Raw genomic sequence first — 20887 nt, forward strand, 5'->3', positions numbered from 1 at the left:
CGGAGCTTTCAGACTGCTGCCCCAGCAGCTAAAGTGGGAAGCTATTGTAAAACTATGAGAACTTCTGCTGGTATCTTCCTCCCCCATTTGTCTGTTTATTTTCCTCTTGCATATTGTCTAAATCCTAGATTGTGAGGCTGTTAGTTTGCATGGAACTCCAACGGGGGTCCCTAGCTACTACCCCATATTACCATATTAAGGTAATGAAAAGAATATTTTTGCTTTCTCCGGTTTGGCAGAGAGAACACCACACTGGGAATAATGGTCACGTGGTTAAGACATGACTTAGGAGACCTGCGTTCTGGTTCCAACTCTGCCACAGTCTTGCTGGGTAACCTTTGACAAGGCTCTCACTCTCTCTGTGCCTCAGTTTCCACACATGTAAGATCAAGATCGTAATCCTTACCCACTCTCGTAAGGCAATTTGCTATCTGTGACTGGAAAGCTCTGTATAATCTGGAGCTGTCGGTTAATAGCGTTTTCCCAGCTCTTTGAAAACCCACAGTCTGCTTGTTTTGAAGTACTAAGGATTGACATTCAGTGATGTGCCCTTTTCATCGCATAACGTAATGTTTTTCAGGAGACACAAGCTTTACAGAGAGGAGCTCAACCTAACATCTCCTGACTCACTGCTGCAGCTCGGGCGGGAAGCAAGCTGGCTCCAATTCCACCTGGGCATCACTCGCTATGGGCTGTATCCCAGATCCAGCCCTGCCACTAACAAACTCCTTCATGACATGCAAGATTTTAACACTGTCAGTGCCGGTAAGAGTTTCCATATACTCACATTCAACAAGAGCTGGGAAAGGCTGCTCGCTTGGCACCAGAATAGAACTGGTTGGAATCTTTCAAATGAAAAGGTTTTTTTGTAAAAAATAAATACATGCACACATTTAGGGACAATCTTCAAGCCTTGGGGTTTTATTTTTATTTGGTATAAAACTTTCTCCAAAACCTTATTGAAAACGTAACTGACAAATTTCAATAACATTATCAACATGATTTTAAATAGGGAAAATAGGTTTTCCATTTTTTTGACCTGCTCCTAAGTGCCCTACACTGCAAACAAAAGACCCACGGCAGCGAGTCTGGGGCGACTGACTGTGGCTCATGCTGCGAGGCTAAGAGAGCATTATAAATGTTCTGGCTCGGGCTGGAGCCTGGGCTCTGAAACCTGACGAGGGCAGAGGGCCTCAGAGCACAGGCTCCAGCCCTAGACCCAGTGTCTACACCAGTGGTTCTGGTGGGGGGCCACAAGCGGGTTTCAGAGGGTCCGCCAAACAGGGTCGGCCTTAGACTTGCTGGGGCCCAGGGTAGAAAGCCAAATCCCCATCACATGGCGCTGAAGCCCAGGGCCCTGAGCCCTACCTCCTGAGGCTGAAGCCTAAACAAGTTAGTTTCGTGGGCCCCCGTGGCATGGGGCCCTGGGCAATTGACCTGTTGCTCCCCCCTAACGCTTGCCCTGGCTTTTATACGCAGAAAAACAGTTCTTGTGGCAGAGGTGGGCCATGGAGTTTTGAGGTGGGCCATGGAGTGGGAGGGCCCCTGCAGATAGTGCTACCTTTACACCCACACACGAGCCCAAGTCAGTTGACCCAAACTCTGGCACTTGCTGCCAGGGGGATAGTCACTTGTGAGAAGTGACTGCTGGACTCACACTGGTCTCTGACTCCGCCTTTTCTGAGAGTCGTCCTGAGCCAGACACCAGACCGACCTGACCTCGCTTCATTTCGTTTGCTTCGCAGCAAGTGGGTTAACTCCAGCAGCACCAGTCTCCAGCGGCACGTATCTGTTTTGAAATGGCAGAGGCCGGGTCATGAAACATTGCTAGAATGAGTCCAGGTTCAATGTGAATGATTCTCTTATCGCTTTTTCTTTCCCTGCAGATTACAGTCAGGACGAGAAAGCTTTATTAGGAGCTTGTGACTGCACCCAGAGTAAGTGATTCATTTGTGTCCTAGCTACTTGCACCTCATTTTACCTCCTTGTATTAGATAGCTTAGCAAACCTGACACCTTGTACGGAGAGGACATTTTCTTCTGTTAAGTGCAATGCATGTAAAAGAAATAGCAGCTTTGAATTTTCCCTGAATCCCATGTGAACATTTCCTGCTTCATTCAGTAATTCCTCAGCCTTTGTGCAAACTGCTGCCTTAAAAAATAAAGGTGAAAGTTGCAAATCCAGACCAGGTCAGTGCTGAGCCAAAGCCCTTATCTCTCTGCTGGCCTGTGTGAAGAAAGCTGATGGCCTGAGTTCTGTTTCGAGTGGAACTGCGATCCAGATCGCAGAAGCACATGACCACAAGTGCAATTAATTGGTGCCTTTGCTTTTAGTCTTAGCACGCGAGGCCAAGAACTGGGGAACTGCTCCCAAACCTCACTGAATGCATTGGGAGTCTTTGCATTGACGTAGTGAGCTTTGAGTCAAACCCGGAGTGAGCATGGACGTGCATTAACCCCCACAACCCCTAGAGGGGACCCTTCCAGCCTGAGGTTGAGACAACTTCGCAGGGCAGCATGGAGGAAGCTCATATTGCTCCGTGCCCAGGCTGTACCTGCTCTGAGAACAAGCAGAGAGCTCCATTCTCCAGGGCTGTCTATGCAGCCTTGTCACACAAATCCTGAGCTCTATGGCTTAAACGAGGGGGCGGGGCTTCCGTTTCTTTGGGAGGTTCCGCCCACCATCTCAGGATTTAAACAAGCTAGCAGCTTTCACCAGCATGAAAATCACTTTAAATTGCAGTGGGTGCCAATGTAGCACTTTTGTCACCCTGCACAGCCGCTAGGACCAGCGCTCAGCCCCCTGTTCACTCTGTTTTTTCAAAAAGAGTAGAATACATGTAGCACTGAGTGCCTGGTGAGAACAGCTGAGTGGGCATACTATAGACCACGGCCCTGGCTCCTGGGCCAACCCCACTTACGCTCCTGGGCTGTGTTGAAGATTTTCCCAGAAGGCAGAATCCAGGCAGTCAGCTTCCATCTGGCGCTCCCACTGCGGATTTTTTGACTTGCACATATACACCACCAGCAGCTTTTACTCTCAGTTATTGTTCAATAAAGGTAAGTGAGATGGGGAAATCCAAGATCGCAGAGGAGAAATGTCAAATGACTGAGGACTAGAAATGCTAAAGGAAAATAGTGTGCCTAGCACAGAGGAGGATCAGGGAAAATTACCATGGCAAGAACTGTAGGAGTGAGATGCAGCAGCGAATTACCAATAAATAGACCAGCTGACACAAGCTATTTTATCCATAGTGAGTTGGGAGATTTACTCATGTGGAGAAGGAAGTTGAATTTCTTTGCTACAAAATGATACTTAAGAAATATTTTACGAGTGTCAAACCAAGAATTTCCCACTCTGTTTTATTCTCCTTCCCTGACGCAAGTTGTGAAGCCCAGCGGTGTACACCTGAAACTGGTCCTGAGGTTCCAGGACTTTGGGAAAGCCATGTTTAAACCCATGAGGTAAGGAGAGTGTACATACGTATTCGCTCTAAATCACCTGCAGCTGCTTTTCCCCAAAATAGCCTCACCTAGCCGCTAAGCAAGGTGGCCTACGCTAGAATAAAGGCAATTGACCTCTGGCTTCTTTAGCAGAGCCCTCTGCGCAAATAACCACTGACAGCAACCAACCCGAAATGTTTCAGCAGGGAAGGACATGATGCAAGTGAATAGCTCCAGGCTGGAGTGGATGGGGTGAAGCAATGGGACACTGACCACCTGGCTTTGTAGTAACACAGGTTGACAAAGGATGTGGAAACTGCATTAGCATCTTTTGTCTCCTTTACTCAGTAAACCTTGTCTTGATGGCGCAAAAGGCTTCCATAAAAATTAGCTATCATTGGCTGTTCCCACTGTGTGACAGGTGTGCATGGCCCAGAAAAACACACAAAGTTCTTACACCTGTTGTTGGAATTGCATATTTAAAACTGGATTCGCTCCACACTGCTGACGCCGCAAGACCGTGCTCTGTGTGTGTGTGAGTGTGAGAGAGAGAGAGAGGGAGATTAGAATCATAGAATATCAGGGTTGGAAGGGACCCCACGAGGTCATCTAGTCCAACCCCCTGCTCAAAGCAGGACCGATTCCAGCCATGGCTTTGTCAAGCCTGACCTTAAAAACTTCTAAGGAAGGAGACAAAGGAAGAAGATTGTTGAGGCCTATACATTTCTGCTGTTTCCCAATAGAATTCCTATTTTCCTTTATTTGTTTTGTTTATTTAAGTCCCATGTCTATTTCCAGGAACTATCTCATGGTGCTGCTAGCCTTGAATAGCAGTTTTAAATTGCTTCTGCATTTATTTATAGCCCTTTTGGCCCTTTACATTTATTTCCATTCAGATTGCTTTCTGCGCACTGCCTTGGCTCGGAATGACGGGTCAAGCTTTTCTGAGTTCAACCATGTGCTTATAAGAGAGGCTTCTCTCTCTCTCTCTCTCTTCCCCATGGCTTGTCTCTATTAATTCCAAGAGGTAAAATATATAGTTTCCGAAGACACTCATTTAGCTGGGGCTGGTAGGAAGGTATGTCTTGGCTCGCCTGCTGTGAGGAGACAAGGCCAGCAGGCTTTGGATTTTAGCATGCTTTCCTGTTAAACACATGAGCTTGGAGGACTGATTAGCTCAGGGGATATGGAACCGACGGTGCTGCTTCATAAACAGAGACGGTAGGAACTCAGAATCGCTATCTGGTGGCTGTTTGGTGGCCTGAGAGAAATAGGCGGCTGGTCTCAGTCCTGTTGCTAAAGGACAGATGTCCACGGTTGACGGTAAGGGCATGGCTACTTGCTCTCAGGAGGTGTGACTGCAGCACATGTAGCCTTCGATTGACCGAGATTTCAGCTAGCTCTAGTAACTGCAATGGTGAAGCTGTAGCAGCATGGGTGGCCTCACAGATTAGCCCCCAACCCAGGTCCCTGGGCGTATACTTGAGTGACCACTGTTACCACACATGCTGCAATCACACCTCTCAGTGGCAGAGTAGACGCACCCTAAGGCTTTTGGTGCCAGTCTCAGCAGAAGGACCAGGAATCAAAGAGATAGGGAGAGCGAGACACTCTGCCCCCCTAGAGGTGGTGGTGAGGAGTGAGGCATGTTGGCAGGGCAGCCTGGCCCCAGGCTGCATGCTGCCCTGTGGGTAAACACGGTTTCTGGGGCTGCCAGTCCTGATCTACGTGCAGGCACAAACATTTCTAAACCCCAGAAGCACCGTCCACCTCCCGCCTCTCTCCGTGTGTCTGCCATTCCAATAAGCATCTGAGCACTGCTCCATCCAGCTGTTGCTTTTAATCATCCCTGGCCCATCACCAGTGCCTTTTAAATAGCAGCCATAGCCTGATGCTCTTGTCCTTCGGAGAATGTCATTAGCACAAGCATTGCAGGTCTCTGCGGTGCCCTGGGCTCTTCTGAAAAGCTCGCTTCCCACCTTGCTCCCGGGTCGCTTCCATCCTTCCCCGGGTGTGTTCTCCTGGCCCGGTTAGTAACCCCTTCATTTCTTTCAGACAGGAACGAGAGGAAGAGACTCCAGAAGATTGTTTCTACTTCACTGACTTTCAGAGACACAATGCGGAAATAGCCGCCTTTCACCTTGACAGGTATTTGTGCCCAGAACACGGAGCTTCTGAGTTACTCCTCTTCTCACTTCCTAGGGAGAAAAGCCATTAATTCAGTTCCTAAAAACCCGCAGTGACCTGGGGGAATCCAAGTCATGGTATGGGCTGCCTCCTTCTTCTCATGGATGTTAATAAGGGCAAGAGTTTTAAGGGTATTGAGATGCCTAACTCCCATTGTCAAACTCTAGGCCAAAGAGCGTTGATGTGAGGAAGCAGGATTGGGCATTGCAAGACTTGAGCAGCTTTTTGGCCAACGTCAAGCACAGTGTCAGCTTAGTATTTCAAACATCTTTCACTGTGGGACTATAGCCCGGATGCAAATCCCAATGGAGTCAAAGGAAAGACCCCTATTGACTTCACTGAGCTTTGTATTAGGCACGTGCATGAAGACGGACTTGATGATGAATTACCTGTTGTCAATGGGTCAGTAGCTTGCCAGCCTGTAGCACTGGTGAACTGTATTGTTTCTCCAAGGCAACCACCCCAGCAGGGAAGTCAGGGGAGGAAATGAGACAGGGTAGGTAGGCACATGGGATTTAATAAGCAACTCTCTTTCCGTTTTTATACCCCCATCCAGCCAAAGACTTCCAAGCACTTTACAAATGCTAATTAATTCCCACTCATAGCACCCACTCTGTGAGGCAAGAAAATGTTTCCTCCATGCAATGAATGGGGAAAATGAGGCACAGAAAGGCAGGACTAGAACTCAGGAGTCTCAACTCCCAGTTCACTGTTGTGGCCAGGCCACTCTCTCTCCCATCGCTAATCAAAACCTCTGCTCACCCTAAACTCCAAACAGTCAGACACTGTCCTCTTCCTCCCTTGCAGTAGCTTCCAGCTACAACAGAGCCAGGGTTCTTGAAATGCAAACCGTTCCCTGGGAGGCTGACACTGGTTTGCAATTTCTGGAAACAGCACTGGCTGTGAAATACTGCTTCAAAGTAGCTTAGTGGCTGGACTCCATTCTGAAAACAATCAGCCAAAAGGGGATACAATTAGAATCCCAGCTGTTGTCGCACATCCTCACTGCACAGATGGAGCCAGATTTTAGTGAGTCTTTATTTGTGCAAAACTCCTGTTGAGGTCAATGGCCCTTGATTATTGAGCTGCCGCATTTAGGTCCAGATCCAGATTTCAAACCCTTCCAAGTCTGGGAGAATTTGGATCCTATATTTTTAACAGAGGTTTGGAGGGATAAAAGGCCATTTGCTAAATCCAGATTTGTTTCCATTTTCGAGTCAGGCCATTTCCAAAGACTATCAAAGGAGACAGCTTTGCATTATGGGAAAAATCTGCAGCCACTCCTTGTGCCTAGTCATTACACATTTTGGTCCTGATCCTGAGAAGTGCTTGATGGAAGTCAGTAAGAATGTGCAGCGGCTGAGATCCTTTTGGGATCAGGCCTTTAATCATACAGAATATTCTGAGTCACTGTTGCTCACTGAGACAGGAAACAAACACCTGACAATGCAGGAGAGTTTGTTCCATGAGCTGCCACTTCAGAGGGAAATGCAGAATTGCATTAGGCCTGTTTTCCATACTGTAAATTCTCCAGTCCCTCTGAAGTGAATTACCAGCCCCATTCAAAGTGCTCACTGATCTCTAGTAAGGCAGAACACTGTTCTTGTCAGCCCTTGCCTTCTTTTCCTTGAAGTCGAGTTCAATTAGATAGGGGCTGGGTGACAGGGGAGAGCCTTTCATCTCTGATTTACCTGTCCAAATTTGCCAGTTTCCATCCCAAGCCTATTGGAAGCCTGATATAAAATGAGCCAGTAGTTTCAGTCCAGTTCCAGATGTCCTCATTCCAAAAGCAGCCATGAGTTGGCAGTGTTAGCAGAGACAGCGCAGACTAACCAACCCCAGAGGCGACTCGCCCTTCTTAACCCTCCAAGTGGTCTGGCCCTGTTAAGGATGGGGGCCATTTGGGGTGTAAAGCCTGGTCAACACACACAAAGTTGTACCGATTTAGTTACAGCGTTGCCTCTTTGTGTGCAGACACTCTTAGATGGGTTTAAACTTAGCTTATAATGGTTTAGAGCCCATCAGGACATTTACAGGTGCTGGCTAAATCGATATCACCAGTTTTAAACGTATGTCAAAGCATCCGTTGCTCCAGTTTACCTAAATCAGGTTTCAAATTGATTTGAATAAAACCGGTGCAACTTCTGTTTGCAGCAAGCCCACAGTGAAACAGGCTGTTACCCTGAGGAGGGCTAACCTGGTCCCCTTCACCAGCGCTAGATTACAGGTAACAACATAAAATGAAATCCCATTGGAAAAGGAGCCAGCTTTCCTCTCCCTCAGGAGAGGTTCCACTAAGCACAAGGGATGCGGCTGTTTTGCTGCTTTTTGCACTCCATCTTCTTCCTTTCACAAAGGCAACTTACATAAGGCTGGCTGTTAGGCCTGTAGCTAGATCATTCAAACCCCAGGCTAGGGAGTCAGGAGAACTGAGTTCTTTCCATTTCTAGCTCTGCCATTGCTCTGTGACCTGGAGCGACACACCTAGACGCCCAGTGCCTCAATGCCATTCAGCCTCTCTGGGACTCAAGTTTAACCATCTATAAAACAAAGCTAATGACACCAGTGTGACGCCAATTTTTAAAAAGGGCTCCAGAGATGATTCCGGCAATTATAGGCCAGTAAACCTGACTTTAATACGGGGCAAACTAGTTGAAACTATAGTAAAGAACAAAATTGTCAGACACATAGCTGAACATAATTTGTTGGGGAAAAGTCAACATGGTTTATGTAAAGGGAAATCATGCCTCACCAATCTACTAGAATTCTTTGAGGAGATCAACAAGCATATGGACAAAGGGAATCCAGTGGATATAATTTACTTAGATTTTCAGGAATGCCTTTGACAAGGTCCCTCAGCAAAGGCTCTTAAACAAAGTAAGCTGTCACGGGATAAGAGGGAAGGTCCTCCCATGGATTGGTAACTGGTTAAAAGATAGGAAACAAAGGGTAGGAATAAATGGTCAGTTTTCAGAAAGGAGAGCGGTAAATAGTGGTGTCACCCAAGGGTCTGTACTGGGACCAGACCTATTCAACATATTCATAAATGATCTGGAAAAAGGGGTAAACAGTGAGGTGGAAAAATTTGCAGATGATACAAAACTACTCAAGATAGTTAAATCCCAAGCAGACTGAAGAGCTACAGAAAAAGCCCGGGCAACAAAATGGCAGATGAAATTCAACGTTGATAAATGCAAAGTAATGCACGTTGGAAAGCATAATCCTAACTATACATATAAAATGATGGGGTCTAAATTAGCTGTTACCACACAAGAAAGAGATCTTGGAGTCATTGTGAATAGTTCTCTGAAAACATCCACTCAATGTGCAGCAGCAGTCAAAAAAAGCTAACAGAATGTTGGGAATCATTAAGAAAGAGATAGATAATAAGACAGAAAATATCATATTGCCTCTATATAAATCCATGATACACCCACATCTTGAATACTGTGTGCAGATCACCCCATATCAAAAAAGTTATACTGGAATTGGAAAAGGTTCAGAAAAGGGCAACAAAAATTATTAGGGGTATGAAACAGCTGCCATATGAAGAGAGATTAATAAGACTGGGACTTTTCAGCTTGGAAAAGAGATGACTAAGGGGGGATATGATAGAGGTCAATAAAATCATGACTGATGTGGAGAAAGTAAATAAGGAAGTGTTATTTACTCCTTCTCGTAACACAAGAATTAGGGGTCACCAAATGAAATTAATAGATGGCAGGTTTAAAACAAACAAAAGGAAATATTTTTTCCACACAACGCAAAGTCAACCTGTGGAACTCCTTGCCAGAGGATGTTGTGAAGGCAAAGATTATAACAGGGCTCAAAAAAGAACGGGATAAATTCATAGAGGATAGGTCCATCAATGGCTATTAGCCAGGATGGGCAGGGATGGTGTCCCTAGCCTCTGTTTGCCAGAAGCTGGGAATGGACAACATGGGTTAGATCACATGATTACCAGTTTTTTCATTCCCTCTGGGGCACCTGGCACTGACCACTGTTGGAAGACAGGATACTGGGCTAGATGGACCTTTGGTCTAACCCAGTATGGCCGTTCTTATGTTCACCTGCTCAATTTTTTAAAGTGCTTTGAAGTCTGAAGAGGAAAGCAGCTAGATACCAGCGAAATATTGGTTTTTTTAAAGTGCTCAGTAATTGACAAGCTAAATTCAGTTTCACATTTGATTCTTGGAAGCTGAGTGATTGCTCAGTGTTTGCATCATGGCATTACTGAGCCTGCCCAGTGGTTACTGACTCAGGAATCAGCAATGGTTTTCCACTCCCAGAGTCATCATTAAAAATTCCCTCAGCCCCAGGCTGTTGATTATCCGAAGTGAGATCAGTGAGATGAATCAACTGAGACAATAGGCTAAGTGGCTCCTGGTGTGTGTGCGAGCCCCTCCCAGCTTCCCACTGTCTGTGCTGTGCTGTAGCAGGTTCAGCACATCTCTGCAGAGTGTCAAACACAACATTGTGCAGGTCCTTGGCGGTCTCTCACCCTCGAAAGAGGCAACAGACTCATATGGATACACAATAAATTGGCTGGGGGAAAAGATGCTTAGAATTACAGCAGATCCTGGATGGAATAGCCAGTCTCCATCTCCAAACTCTTACAAGGCCCAGCTGTCGAAGCAGTAAATCCCAGACCACACCTCTTTTGGTTTGGAGTGTAAAATGGGCTTGCATATTTGCTAGAGATCACACAAGAAAGATTCTCATTTGGCAGTGTTGTCAGACTTTTAAAAAGGAGCATGATTTCAGAATAGAAACAAGCTCTTTTATATGGAGCGGGGTTTGGATTCAGTTGCTGGACCATTTCCCCAGCCTTACCATGTGCCGAGAAACCATTTCCCTTCCCCACCTCCTGGACTCTGCTTCAGTACCCTTTGATTGACACATTTTCACTTTTGCACAGGATCTTGGATTTCCGACGGGTCCCGCCCACAATCGGAAGGCTGATCAACGTCACCAAGGACATCCTGGAGGTCACCAAGAATGAAATCCTACGGAGCGTCTTCTTCGTTTCACCCGGTACGTGAGTGAAGATGCAGAAGCGAGTTCCTTTTACGAATACATTCTGCAGTACCAAGCGGATGGGGAAAGAGGTGTACACAGGAAAGGTCCAGAGGAAGTGTGCACTAGATGCTGCATTGGAGAGATCAAACTCTGCATGACACATGTTTATAATAATACCTCTATCGCGTCTTCCACCAAATCAGGGCTGAGTAGCGAATGAGGCTGTTGTGCTTAGCGCCCCTGCCTCATTTGTTGCCGAAGGTGGAAGGTGTGTAGTGAATGAGGCAGGGTATTGCAGAAAGAGAAAGGATGATCTCACAGTTAAGGCAGTTGAATGCTGATCTGGAGAACTGGATTATATCTATGTGATTAAAGAGTGTATTGTAATGCACAAGGAGGCTGAATTAAGCACAGGCAGCTCCAAAACTGGCATCTCCTAACTTCTGAGCACTTGTCTTGGCAACCTTAATAACGTTCTGTTAGTATGGTTTGGTGTATGTAACATTATTATGTAGCTAGTTGGAAATGAAGTGGGGAATAACAGGTGGGCTATACCCAACGCTCACACTCAGACTCCATCGTGTAGAGGACAGTGGTGTCTCTCTCTCGGACATTATGACTTGCAGTCTCTTCAACAGGTAGAGAGGTAGATCCTTCCGCCAATGTAAATTGTTACAGCTCCATTGACTTCAGTTTACATCAGCTGAGGATCTGGTCCAGAGAGTGTTTTGCTTCCATCATTTGCAACTTTCCTACAGGATTTATTCCCCCTCCAGGGGCGCCTGAACGGGGGGGACCAGAGGGTCATGGCACCATCACTTTTTACTGTACGTAAGGGCGAGCCGGCAGAGAGGAGCAAGCAGGGGGTGGAGTCTTGAGGGGAAGAGGCAGCGCAGGGACAGGAGCCTGGGGAAAAGGGGCAGCGCAGGAGGGACGGAGACACAGTTTGGGCACCAGTAGCCCCTCACTTGTAAAGAGTGTCCACCACTCCTGCCCCTCACAAGCACACACACAGAGACATAAGCCAGTGCTGTATGCAGCTGACTACAGCTAACGCTACGGCACACCCTAATGAATTGGTGGCCATCTAGGACTTCCTGTTACAATGCTAAATGTCATAGCCACTCAGAACTGCCTGGCAACACTGGGATCTTCCTGCTGCATAAACAGCACTTCCAGCACCTGAGTTAAAGGTGAATCTCCATTGGGTGGTGGCAATGTAGGGCCTATGACCCAAAGCAGAGCCATTCCAACCCCACCCAGCAGAGGGCAGCAGTGCACATATACAGTAGCCAATTCATTATATTAACTAGCTGGCTCTCTGTTCTTCCCGTAGCCAGCAACGTGTGTTTCTTTGCGAAATGCCCGTACATGTGCAAGACGGAGTACGCTGTGTGTGGGAACCCTCACCTGCTGGAGGGATCCCTCTCCGCTTTCCTGCCGTCTCTCAATCTGGCCCCGAGACTTTCCATCCCAAACCCCTGGATCCGGTCCTACTCGTTTGCTGGAAAAGAGGAGTAAGTGGGTAAATGCTGCAGCTCTGTGCAGTGGAAGGAGGCAGCGGAGTAGCAAGAAGGGGGCGAGTGGTCATGCACGTGGGGGAGAGGTGGAGACCAAGACTCAGAGGCTGCCTGCATGTAGCCTACCAGCTCCTAATGCCTGGGCCTGATGCAGCATCTCTCCCCTCCAGCTGCTGCTATTAGGATGCAGTTTTAACTCAGCTGAAGGGGAGTGGGGGAATATCGTTGCTGTGGCCAAGAGACAACAAACCTGCCAAGCAGGGTAGCCAGCTAAATGTGGCAGGCACTGAGAAGCAGTGTGGGCCAAACTCAGCCCCTCTGTAAGCAGCTGGCACTCGTCAGCAGAGCCGCTGCTGCCCGTGCCAGACTTGAATCCAGCCCTTGGCGTCTCAACTCTGCCCATTCTCCAGGCTTGCAGAGCCGTAGCAAGGCAGAGCTGGCCGGGGCAACTGCGATCACATCCCTGCCTTCGAGTAGCTCCTGGAGGATGCGTTTGAGAAGCCGCCTTGTGTTCATGCTTCCCCTCTGTTTCCTGTAGGTGGGAAGTGAATCCACTTTACTGCAACACAGTGAGGGAGATTTACCCCTACAACAGCGGCAACCGGCTGCTCAATATCATCGACATGGCCATATTTGACTTCTTGATCGGTATGATGGACAGAACAACAATCCCCTGCTCTCCTCCTTCCCCCCGCCTCCCTTCATCTCCTTCCATCTTCCTACACCTCCTCCCTTCGTCTAGTCTTTCTTCCCTTCTACACCCCCCAGTAATTCTCAAGGTCGCTCAGAGGCCAGTTTTCCAAATCTTACGCTTGCTCCGTAGAGGTGGTTTGAGAGACTCCTACGGTCTCCGAGGCTCCCTTCCCTACCGCAAGCACACAATGCCCAGCCAACACAGAGCCCCTCGGTGACCCTATGGACACAGGTAGTGCTTAATTTGTAACAAACAAAGTGCCGGGGTTCAAGCAGATTTTTTACATTCATAACGGACACAGCAAGCCCAGAGGTGCCGGGGCTCTGAACTGCTGAGCCAACAGGTGCTGGGGCACAAGGACTAAGGCAGTGGTTCTCATTATCTTTTTATTATCTGGAGCTGGGCAGGACTGTGCAGATATGCTTCTATCCACCATCCCTCTGCAGCCTGCCCCGTTGTGGTCTTGTCTCACTAATCAGACCCTGGCTGCCAGGTTGAGGTCAACTGATGTAGAAGTTTATAAGAGGCGCCAATATCCTTTCATCCGGGAATTTATATGCCCTCATCACTGTAATACCTGAATGCCCTTGGCACAGACAGATGTCCATCTTGCACTCACCTTCCTGGAGGAAGATCCAGGAAAGGGAGCCTGACCTGGCGAAAAAAACACAGATCCTGGAGTTAGTTGCTCTGGGGTTCATCCCCTTAGGTGACTCCTTTCACCTCACTCTGTGCCTCAGTTTCCCCAACTGTAAAATGGGGTTAATCTCTCATAGATTCTGAGACACTATGGAGATGAGGGTCATATAAGCACCGCACTTAGCCAGCAAGGAGGTAATTTCATTACTGCTGGTAAAGCACTCTGAGATGAGATCCTGGGATTGGGGGTACTAGGGAGAGCAAACTATTACCGCTGTCAAGTAACGCCAGGCCTCCTGACTCACAGCTGGTGTTGCACAAATACTCCACCCCAAGCCAAGTAACCCTTGCTCAGCGCGGGTCTGAAGAATGACATAGCACCAGCGTTTTCACGCTGGCCAGTTCAAAGGGGCACTCAGTCACTACCCAGCATATGGCAAGACCAATATGCTCTCTCTCTCTCTCTCTCAAAAGGGAACATGGACCGTCATCACTATGAAATGTTCACTAAGTTCGGGGATGAAGGCTTCCTCATTCACCTGGACAATGCCAGAGGGTAAGGCACTCGCCCCAGCAATGAATTTTGGGGCACCTGGAATGTGAGGAGAGCAGATGGAGACACAGGAGGGGGCTGAGTACCAGGGGGCATGGGAGTAGGCAGACTGTGCTGGGGGTCAGATTGTGCTGGGGGGACGTAAGTGGGGCCCAGTGAAGCTGGGGGGTGGGCAGATGGTCCAGTGGTTCAAAAGGGGCGGATGATGCTGGGGCCTTGGGAGGGGGCAGACCTCAGGTGGCACTATGAGTGACTTGAACTCTGCCCTGACATCCTAGAATGTGTATCTAAATTTACTTTAGGGAAAGAATTTGCTGCCCATGAAAATGAAGGGCATGTTGCCCAGGCATGCACAATGGGGATACGACCTGCCCCTGCACAGCACGCTCTAACCTGTAACATCCCTGCTCCTGCAGCTCCTGGCATCTCAGCCTTTCCAGAACGCCCCATGGCCAGTTTTATTCCATTCTGTTATAGGAACCAAGGAGCAAGGGTCTGATGCAGACAGGTGTTGAGTGCTTCCTCTGAACACTTCTCATATAGGCTCGGACTCTCTAGTCACAGCTGTGTGTCCAGGGCATTGCGGGTAGCAGCTGTTCACCCTTGCCTTCCTTTGGCCCCTAGCTTTGGAAGACATTCCCATGATGAAACCTCCATCCTGGCTCCACTCTCCCAGTGCTGCATGTAAGTGAGATGGCAAGCTTGGTTAATTGTATTTGCTAGCCAGTCATGCTAGGGAGTCACCTGCATTACTACAGGGGAGTTTGGGAAGAGAGCAGAGTATAATTTTAATACTACACGATATTCTAGCATAATGCTCGACACAACCGTAGGATTCTATAGTGTTACCCCCACACAGTCCCATGCTCTACAATGCTGCAACACGCTATATAGCGCAGTGGTCACCAACCAGTAGATCGCGGTCGACTGGTCGATCCTGGAGTCTCTGACAGTCTATCGTGATCTCTGGCTGCTAAAAGTCCAGAAGCGCAGCGGGTCTAAGGCAGGCTCCCTGCCTGCCCAGGCCCCGTGTGCTGAGTCCCGCAAGTGGCCAGCACACCCCTATGGGGGTGAGGCCCCTGAGGAGGCGGGGGGTAGGGGTTCTCCACGCTGCTCCTGCCTGCAGCTTCCATTGGCCAGGAATGGGGAACTTCAGCCAATGGGAACTGCGGGGGCAGTGCCTAGGATCAGCGGGTGGAGACATGTCCCTCCCCCCTCAGGGGCCGCAGGGATGGCCACTTCCAAGAGCAGCACGGGGTCTGCCTTAGCCCCATTGCACTGCAAACCAGGAGTCACCCGAGGTAAGCACTGCCCAGTGGGAGCCTGCACCCCAACCCCTGGCCCCAGCTCTGAGCCCCCTCCTGGAGCCTGCATCCCAACACTCTGCCCCAGCCCTGAGCCCCTTCCTACACCCAAACTCCTTCCCAGAGCTTGAACCCCTCACCCTCTCTTGCATCCCAACCCCCCGCCCCAGGCTCAGCCCAGAGACCCCTCCCACACTGCAAACCCATCAACCCCAGCCCCGAGCCTGCACCCCTCCCCCTGCCCCAGCCCAGTGAAAGTGAGTGAAGGTGGGGGAGAGCAAACAACAGAAGGAGGGGGGAATGGAGTGAGCAGGGTGGGGCCTTGGGGAAGGGGCAGGGCCTATCCTGGGTTGCACTTAAATTCAAAAAGTGGTCCTGTGTAGAAAAAGGTTGGAGACCACGGCTCCAGCATGATATTATAGTACTAAGCTCTACAATGCTGCAGTATACTAGAATATTGTATCACATTACACTTTCCAACTCCTAACGCTTTCCATTTCTCTAGTGCCTTTTCAGCAGAGCATCTTACATCATATCAAAAAAGCCCAGCTGGGCCTCCCAACACCCCAGGAGTTACATAAGGAACATGAAATGTTGACAGATTTGGTGCAGAGGAGCAACTCTTTGAAACAGCCTTCGTACAGCCACGCTTTTGTAACGCCAACAGACGCTGGCAGCCAGGATCAAACCTAGGACCTCTGGCGCTTACTTGCATGAGCTAAAAGATACGTCTCTTAGCCAAGGCTGTTTCAGGCTCATCAATCGCTAGCTGGTCTAGGTGCCATTAGAGGGGGACAGAGTGCCACACCAAGAAGGTGTGGGTTACACTTTCTTCCCGAGAGGTTGGGTTGCTCATCTATACATAGGCTTGGAAGGATTAGATTTTTGTTAGTAAATGTCCACACACACTGATTTCACTATACATGCAGAAACCAATGAAAAAATATTTCCACCACGAATAATAAAAATGTACAGATAGGCAATATCTGAAAAGTTATCAGGGTTTGATTAAAGGCTATTTACTTTGTCTGTTGTGACAGGTGATGTTGTCAGTGTTTTAATAGTTATAAAGCTTTAGCTTTTTGAATCTCATCCTCTGCTGTCATTCAATAATTGTCTGACCTCCCCCCCACCATAATTTCATTCAATGGTAAAATCAATACGGATCAGGGAACAAAGGCTTAACACCCGCTATTTTGCGCAACTGTGAAAATTTTAAATCAACACTTAAAAATAAACCTCAATCGCTATCAAAATGATCAACAAATAAAGGTATAAGGTGAATTTCAGATCCAATTCTTTAGAACCCTGCCCGTAACACTCAGACAATCTCTGCCTTTTAAAGGCCTGGGAGAACGTTGATATAGTTAATCAGTCTGGTTTCCCCCTCTCCAATTATTAAAAAGTGCTCATAAATTTTACTATTTGAATCCTATTTCAGCTACTCCCTTATTAATTCACATAAATCAATAGCTGAAAGTTAAATTAAAGAGAGTCATGGTGAGAGCTGCTGTTCCCTGTGGTTTCTCTTTAGGAAATGTCTGACTTATTTCTTTACCATTCCTCAATTTAACCCAGCTGAGACTCTGGCCCAGTGTTTGGTTTTGTTTGTTTTTGTTTTTTTAAAAAGGACATTCTTCTGGACTTAATGACTCTAATGGAGAAGCTACCAGATCCCTTAGCCAGCTGCACCAAAGTTCAGTCCCCTTCATCGTTAAACATTAACATCTTATTTCCCCTTTGAGTTTTTCCTAACTTCAGCTTCCTGTTCTGCCTGTGTCTATTAGGCTAAAGAGCCTGCTAGATTCAGGTTAAGGTATTTATACAGATAGGTCAAGATATGCTCTAGTCCAAGATATTGCTGTTACTATCACTTACAAAATGCCCTCAGTGTTTTTATAGCTCTATAGCAAAAGAGGGCCCTTGTCCTAGCTCAACAAAAATCTAAAGCTAAGCAGAGAGAAGACTGAGACCAGTACTTGGCTACCTTGCAGGGTGTCTCCTGGTTGGTAAAGTGCCTAGAGGTTCTCGGCTCAAATTTCATGTAGCCACACAAACATGTATCATCCCTACCATTGTTACACTTTAAAGGAACGGAGTGTTCTTCACTTCCATCGGAACACCACTTTGCCAAAAATACTGTGACAAAAATTAATTAAACCCATTCTCGCTGTCGCCCACTGGCAGATTGCTGGGCTGACACAGCAACTTAGTACTTGGGAGGATACAAAAAGTTGGTGTAAAAGTGTCTGATCCGAGTCCTTGTTTTCCCAGAATAAAGAGGACAACATTACTACACCTGCAGCTCCTGGCCCTGCCCGAGTACCGGCTCAGTGATGTCATGAGGGAATCCCTCCTGCTGGATCACCTTGCACCTGTCCTCACTGAACCTCATCTCTTGGCTTTGGACAGACGGTTGTGGCTCATCCTGAAGACAGTGGGGAAATGCATAGACGCACACGGAGAAGACAAGGTTGTGGCCAATGACACCAAGCAGCTGGAAGTGCCCTTCTTTGACAGAGTGATGCCAACCAGCTAGAGCCTTAAATTCTTTGGAGGGGCAGGGAAGAGCCCCTGGGAGCCAGCCGGTGAACTTTAATTGCTGATAATTTTCACCTACACAAGCCTGTTGGATTGAGAGTCGAAGCTCTTTGGAAGGGCTTAGATTCTTACTGGGCTTTTATGGTGACTGTGCCCAGCAAGACTGTTCCACTCAAGCTTCAGTGCATGGGGTAAACTTTTGCAAGTACATTTGCAGGCCAGGGCCTGACCACTAGACTCATTCCATGAGCTGCTGTCCCTCAGTGGAGCAGCACAGACTCATCTGCTTTGTAGCTGCAGGAGAAGAGCCTGGGCATTGGCTTGCTGTACCTGCATGGGAGCCACATCCTGTCCTTGACACCCCAAAACTGGATCCAAGAATGAGGCTTGAATAAAGCCATGCTGAAAGGAAAACGTGCTTAGCACGGCCAGGTTCTGTGAGAGAGCTCATACACTTGAGTAAAAGTGGCCTTCATCACTGCAAGCTAGGGCAGCATCTGTCACCTTAAAGTCAAGAAGGCTCATGGGGCCAGCTCAGCACCACCTGTCTACTATTCATGCAATCAGAAACCCTCCATCAGCCTTGGGTAAAATGACAAGCAGCTCCAGGTGAGCTGTGTGTCACAAGGCCTACACCACAGAGCCAAATATTTGAGTTTTTCCAGCTGGTGTTATGGGGGAGGGGGGAGGAAGAGGAATTATGCTGTGGGTTGCAAAGGAGAGGCAATTTAACATTCATAGTATTTAGGCCCCAGCAGTGCAGCTCTGCAAAAGATAAAGAGCTTGACAGAGATACATCCACTCAGCCAAGAGCATGACTGCCTTGAGAGCTGGGATGCTAAGCAAGGGGCTCTCTCGCAGGTTAATGTAGGCACAGAATAACAGCTTTAAAAACCAATATTTATTTAAGCAATTGTTAAGCAGTTCATCAGAACACAGTGGAAGCTTGCAAGAGATTCATCCTTCATTCTCTCTAGCACCTCTGCAGATTTCAAAAAGTATCATAGGAACTGGAGACCAAAAACAAAACATGCCAGCTCCTCAAAAGGCCTTAGATAAGCTGTCCTCTTCCCCTTGCCTCCCTAGGATGAGGCTTAAGAATAGTTTGCTAATTGAATCTTTACCAACTGGTTCCATTTTAAGTGTTCAGAATGATGGAGCTGAGCTTTTTGGTAGCAGTTGAGAACTTGTGTTATTTTCCAGTGATTTTTCCAGTGATTTGTGCCAAATTATCAACACCACTGTATTCTGCGGTGTGCTTGACAGAACATTTGACACCTGTCAGCTGAGAATTTGACTCAGATTGCATTTGATGCATTAAGCCTTTACAAACAAGACACATGGATTTCAACTAGAGTTCTTAACCATCTTTGAGCAAGCTGCCTCAGCATTAGTTTTGTTGCTAGTTGAAATTTACTATTTTAAGTCAGTGAGTTTTCAGTCATGATAACAGGTGCAAAATGAAGATTAACCTCAACTCTAGCTTAATCAAGTCTGTCCCCATCCCACATACCACCTTCCCCATGGGACTGTACTTTAAACTTCCCCAACTCCAGAATGATTTTTAAATTGGCTGTATGTCAACATACTATAACAGGTCCACAGCAGACTGCAATTATCAGTTGGAGTAATCAGAGTTGTGTTTTGGCAAAGCTAACATCTTCTCAGTGATTCTGTGGCAATTGTTAGTGGTAAATCTTTGCTAACCCAGAGTGGGAAAGCAAGACAGATCCCCAGTTTTTCCTGTCTGAGGAAGTTTGATTTGTTGTGTCTTTTATTAAAGCTTCCTCCAATATTTTAATGTAATAAAGATAAGAAACCAAAGAATAGGTGCCTGACTTGAGTCTTGATTCCATCAAGTGTTTCCACTTTGAGCTTTTCTACCAAAGCAACTCTATATAAAGCAGTTAACTAGTTCTCTGTTTTCAATCAGTGCTCAAAAGAGCTCTGCATACTGGTGGGGGTTCCCCCTCCTGCCCCTTTTACACTGATTCTAGTACAGCAGAGAATCAGTTAAAATGAAAGGAGTTGAGAGATTTAGCTTGCAATGTAGTGTAGTTATTTCAACACATGGACTTGATGTTCCCAAAGTTAGATCTCCCTCTACTGGTGCCTTTAATGCACTGCAGAAAATTGGCCAAATCCAAGAATTGTTCTATAACAAAACATATACAAACACCTGTTACTAGCAAATGTATCAGGAGGAATTAGGTTTGAGCCCTTGCTCTTAAATGTGCTCTGAGGCTTCCAATCAGCTGCTGATTTCACCAAGGAAAAGAGACAGGAACACCCCTGGCTGACTACCCAGAAACCACCTCCACCGATCCCAGATGCTGAACACATCAGGACAGATTTTCCTCTCACCTCTAGTGAGTCTCCAGCTGTCAATGGTGTTACTCCTACTTTACATCAGCAGGAGTGAGTTAAGAATCACACCCACCTTTCTTATTTCTTTTCATGTGCCCAGCAAGACACGCACGTAGAGTCCCCATATAGTCAAAGTTTCCATTCAGGTCACATAGGAAACTAGAGTGGACAATTTAGAGAAGCTTATGAGCTCCAATAATGGAAACCAGGTCAACAGTTTGCTATCCTGAATGGGGTAAAGTGAGATCTGTAGTAGCTAGATTAGGGGAAGGGAGAAGAGGCACAAGATGCAGATTTTACAAGCATTTAGTCTATTCGTTGTTGTGTGCACCAAATATGTGTGAACAGATGCTAGTCAGACAACTGAGAATGGTCAGGGCTCCAAAAATCAAGATGTTATGTGTCCAAGAGGAACAGCTTTGCTAGCTATAAAAACAGACCACGAGGTAAGTGCTGTGAAGGGAATTCTCATTTGTGAGCTAAGCTGTGATTTGAACTCAAGTCTGCAGCCGTAAAAAGCTAATGCATTAAGCTACTTTGCTTCCTACAACTCATTAACAATTCATCCTTCAACACCACAGTAAAATAAGATACAAGGGGGAGGAAAAAAAAAAAGACAG

The 20887-nt window shown here is 47.2% G+C and overlaps 1 protein-coding gene across 6 annotated transcripts in view; it reads left to right on the plus strand.

The window, feature by feature from the left end:
* Positions 1-19727, plus strand: part of FAM20A (FAM20A golgi associated secretory pathway pseudokinase) — a 42369-nt gene extending 22642 nt beyond the window's left edge. Inside the window, exons 2-11 of one of the 6 annotated variants that reach the window (XM_048818077.2) lie at positions 581-765; positions 1887-1937; positions 3386-3464; positions 5499-5591; positions 10549-10664; positions 11986-12166; positions 12708-12817; positions 13977-14058; positions 14599-14739; positions 15865-17627. In XM_048818077.2, the coding sequence (XP_048674034.1) occupies positions 581-765; positions 1887-1937; positions 3386-3464; positions 5499-5591; positions 10549-10664; positions 11986-12166; positions 12708-12817; positions 13977-14058; positions 14599-14739; positions 15865-15940 (1114 nt within the window). In that variant the 3' untranslated portion in view covers positions 15941-17627. The other 5 variants (XM_048818078.2, XM_048818074.2, XM_048818075.2 and 2 more) reach the window with 5 other exon arrangements.
* The last annotated feature ends 1160 nt before the right edge of the window (positions 19728-20887 follow it).

This window comes from Caretta caretta, chromosome 14 (genome assembly GCF_965140235.1).
Source record: "Caretta caretta isolate rCarCar2 chromosome 14, rCarCar1.hap1, whole genome shotgun sequence".
Lineage (NCBI taxonomy): Eukaryota > Metazoa > Chordata > Testudines > Cheloniidae > Caretta > Caretta caretta.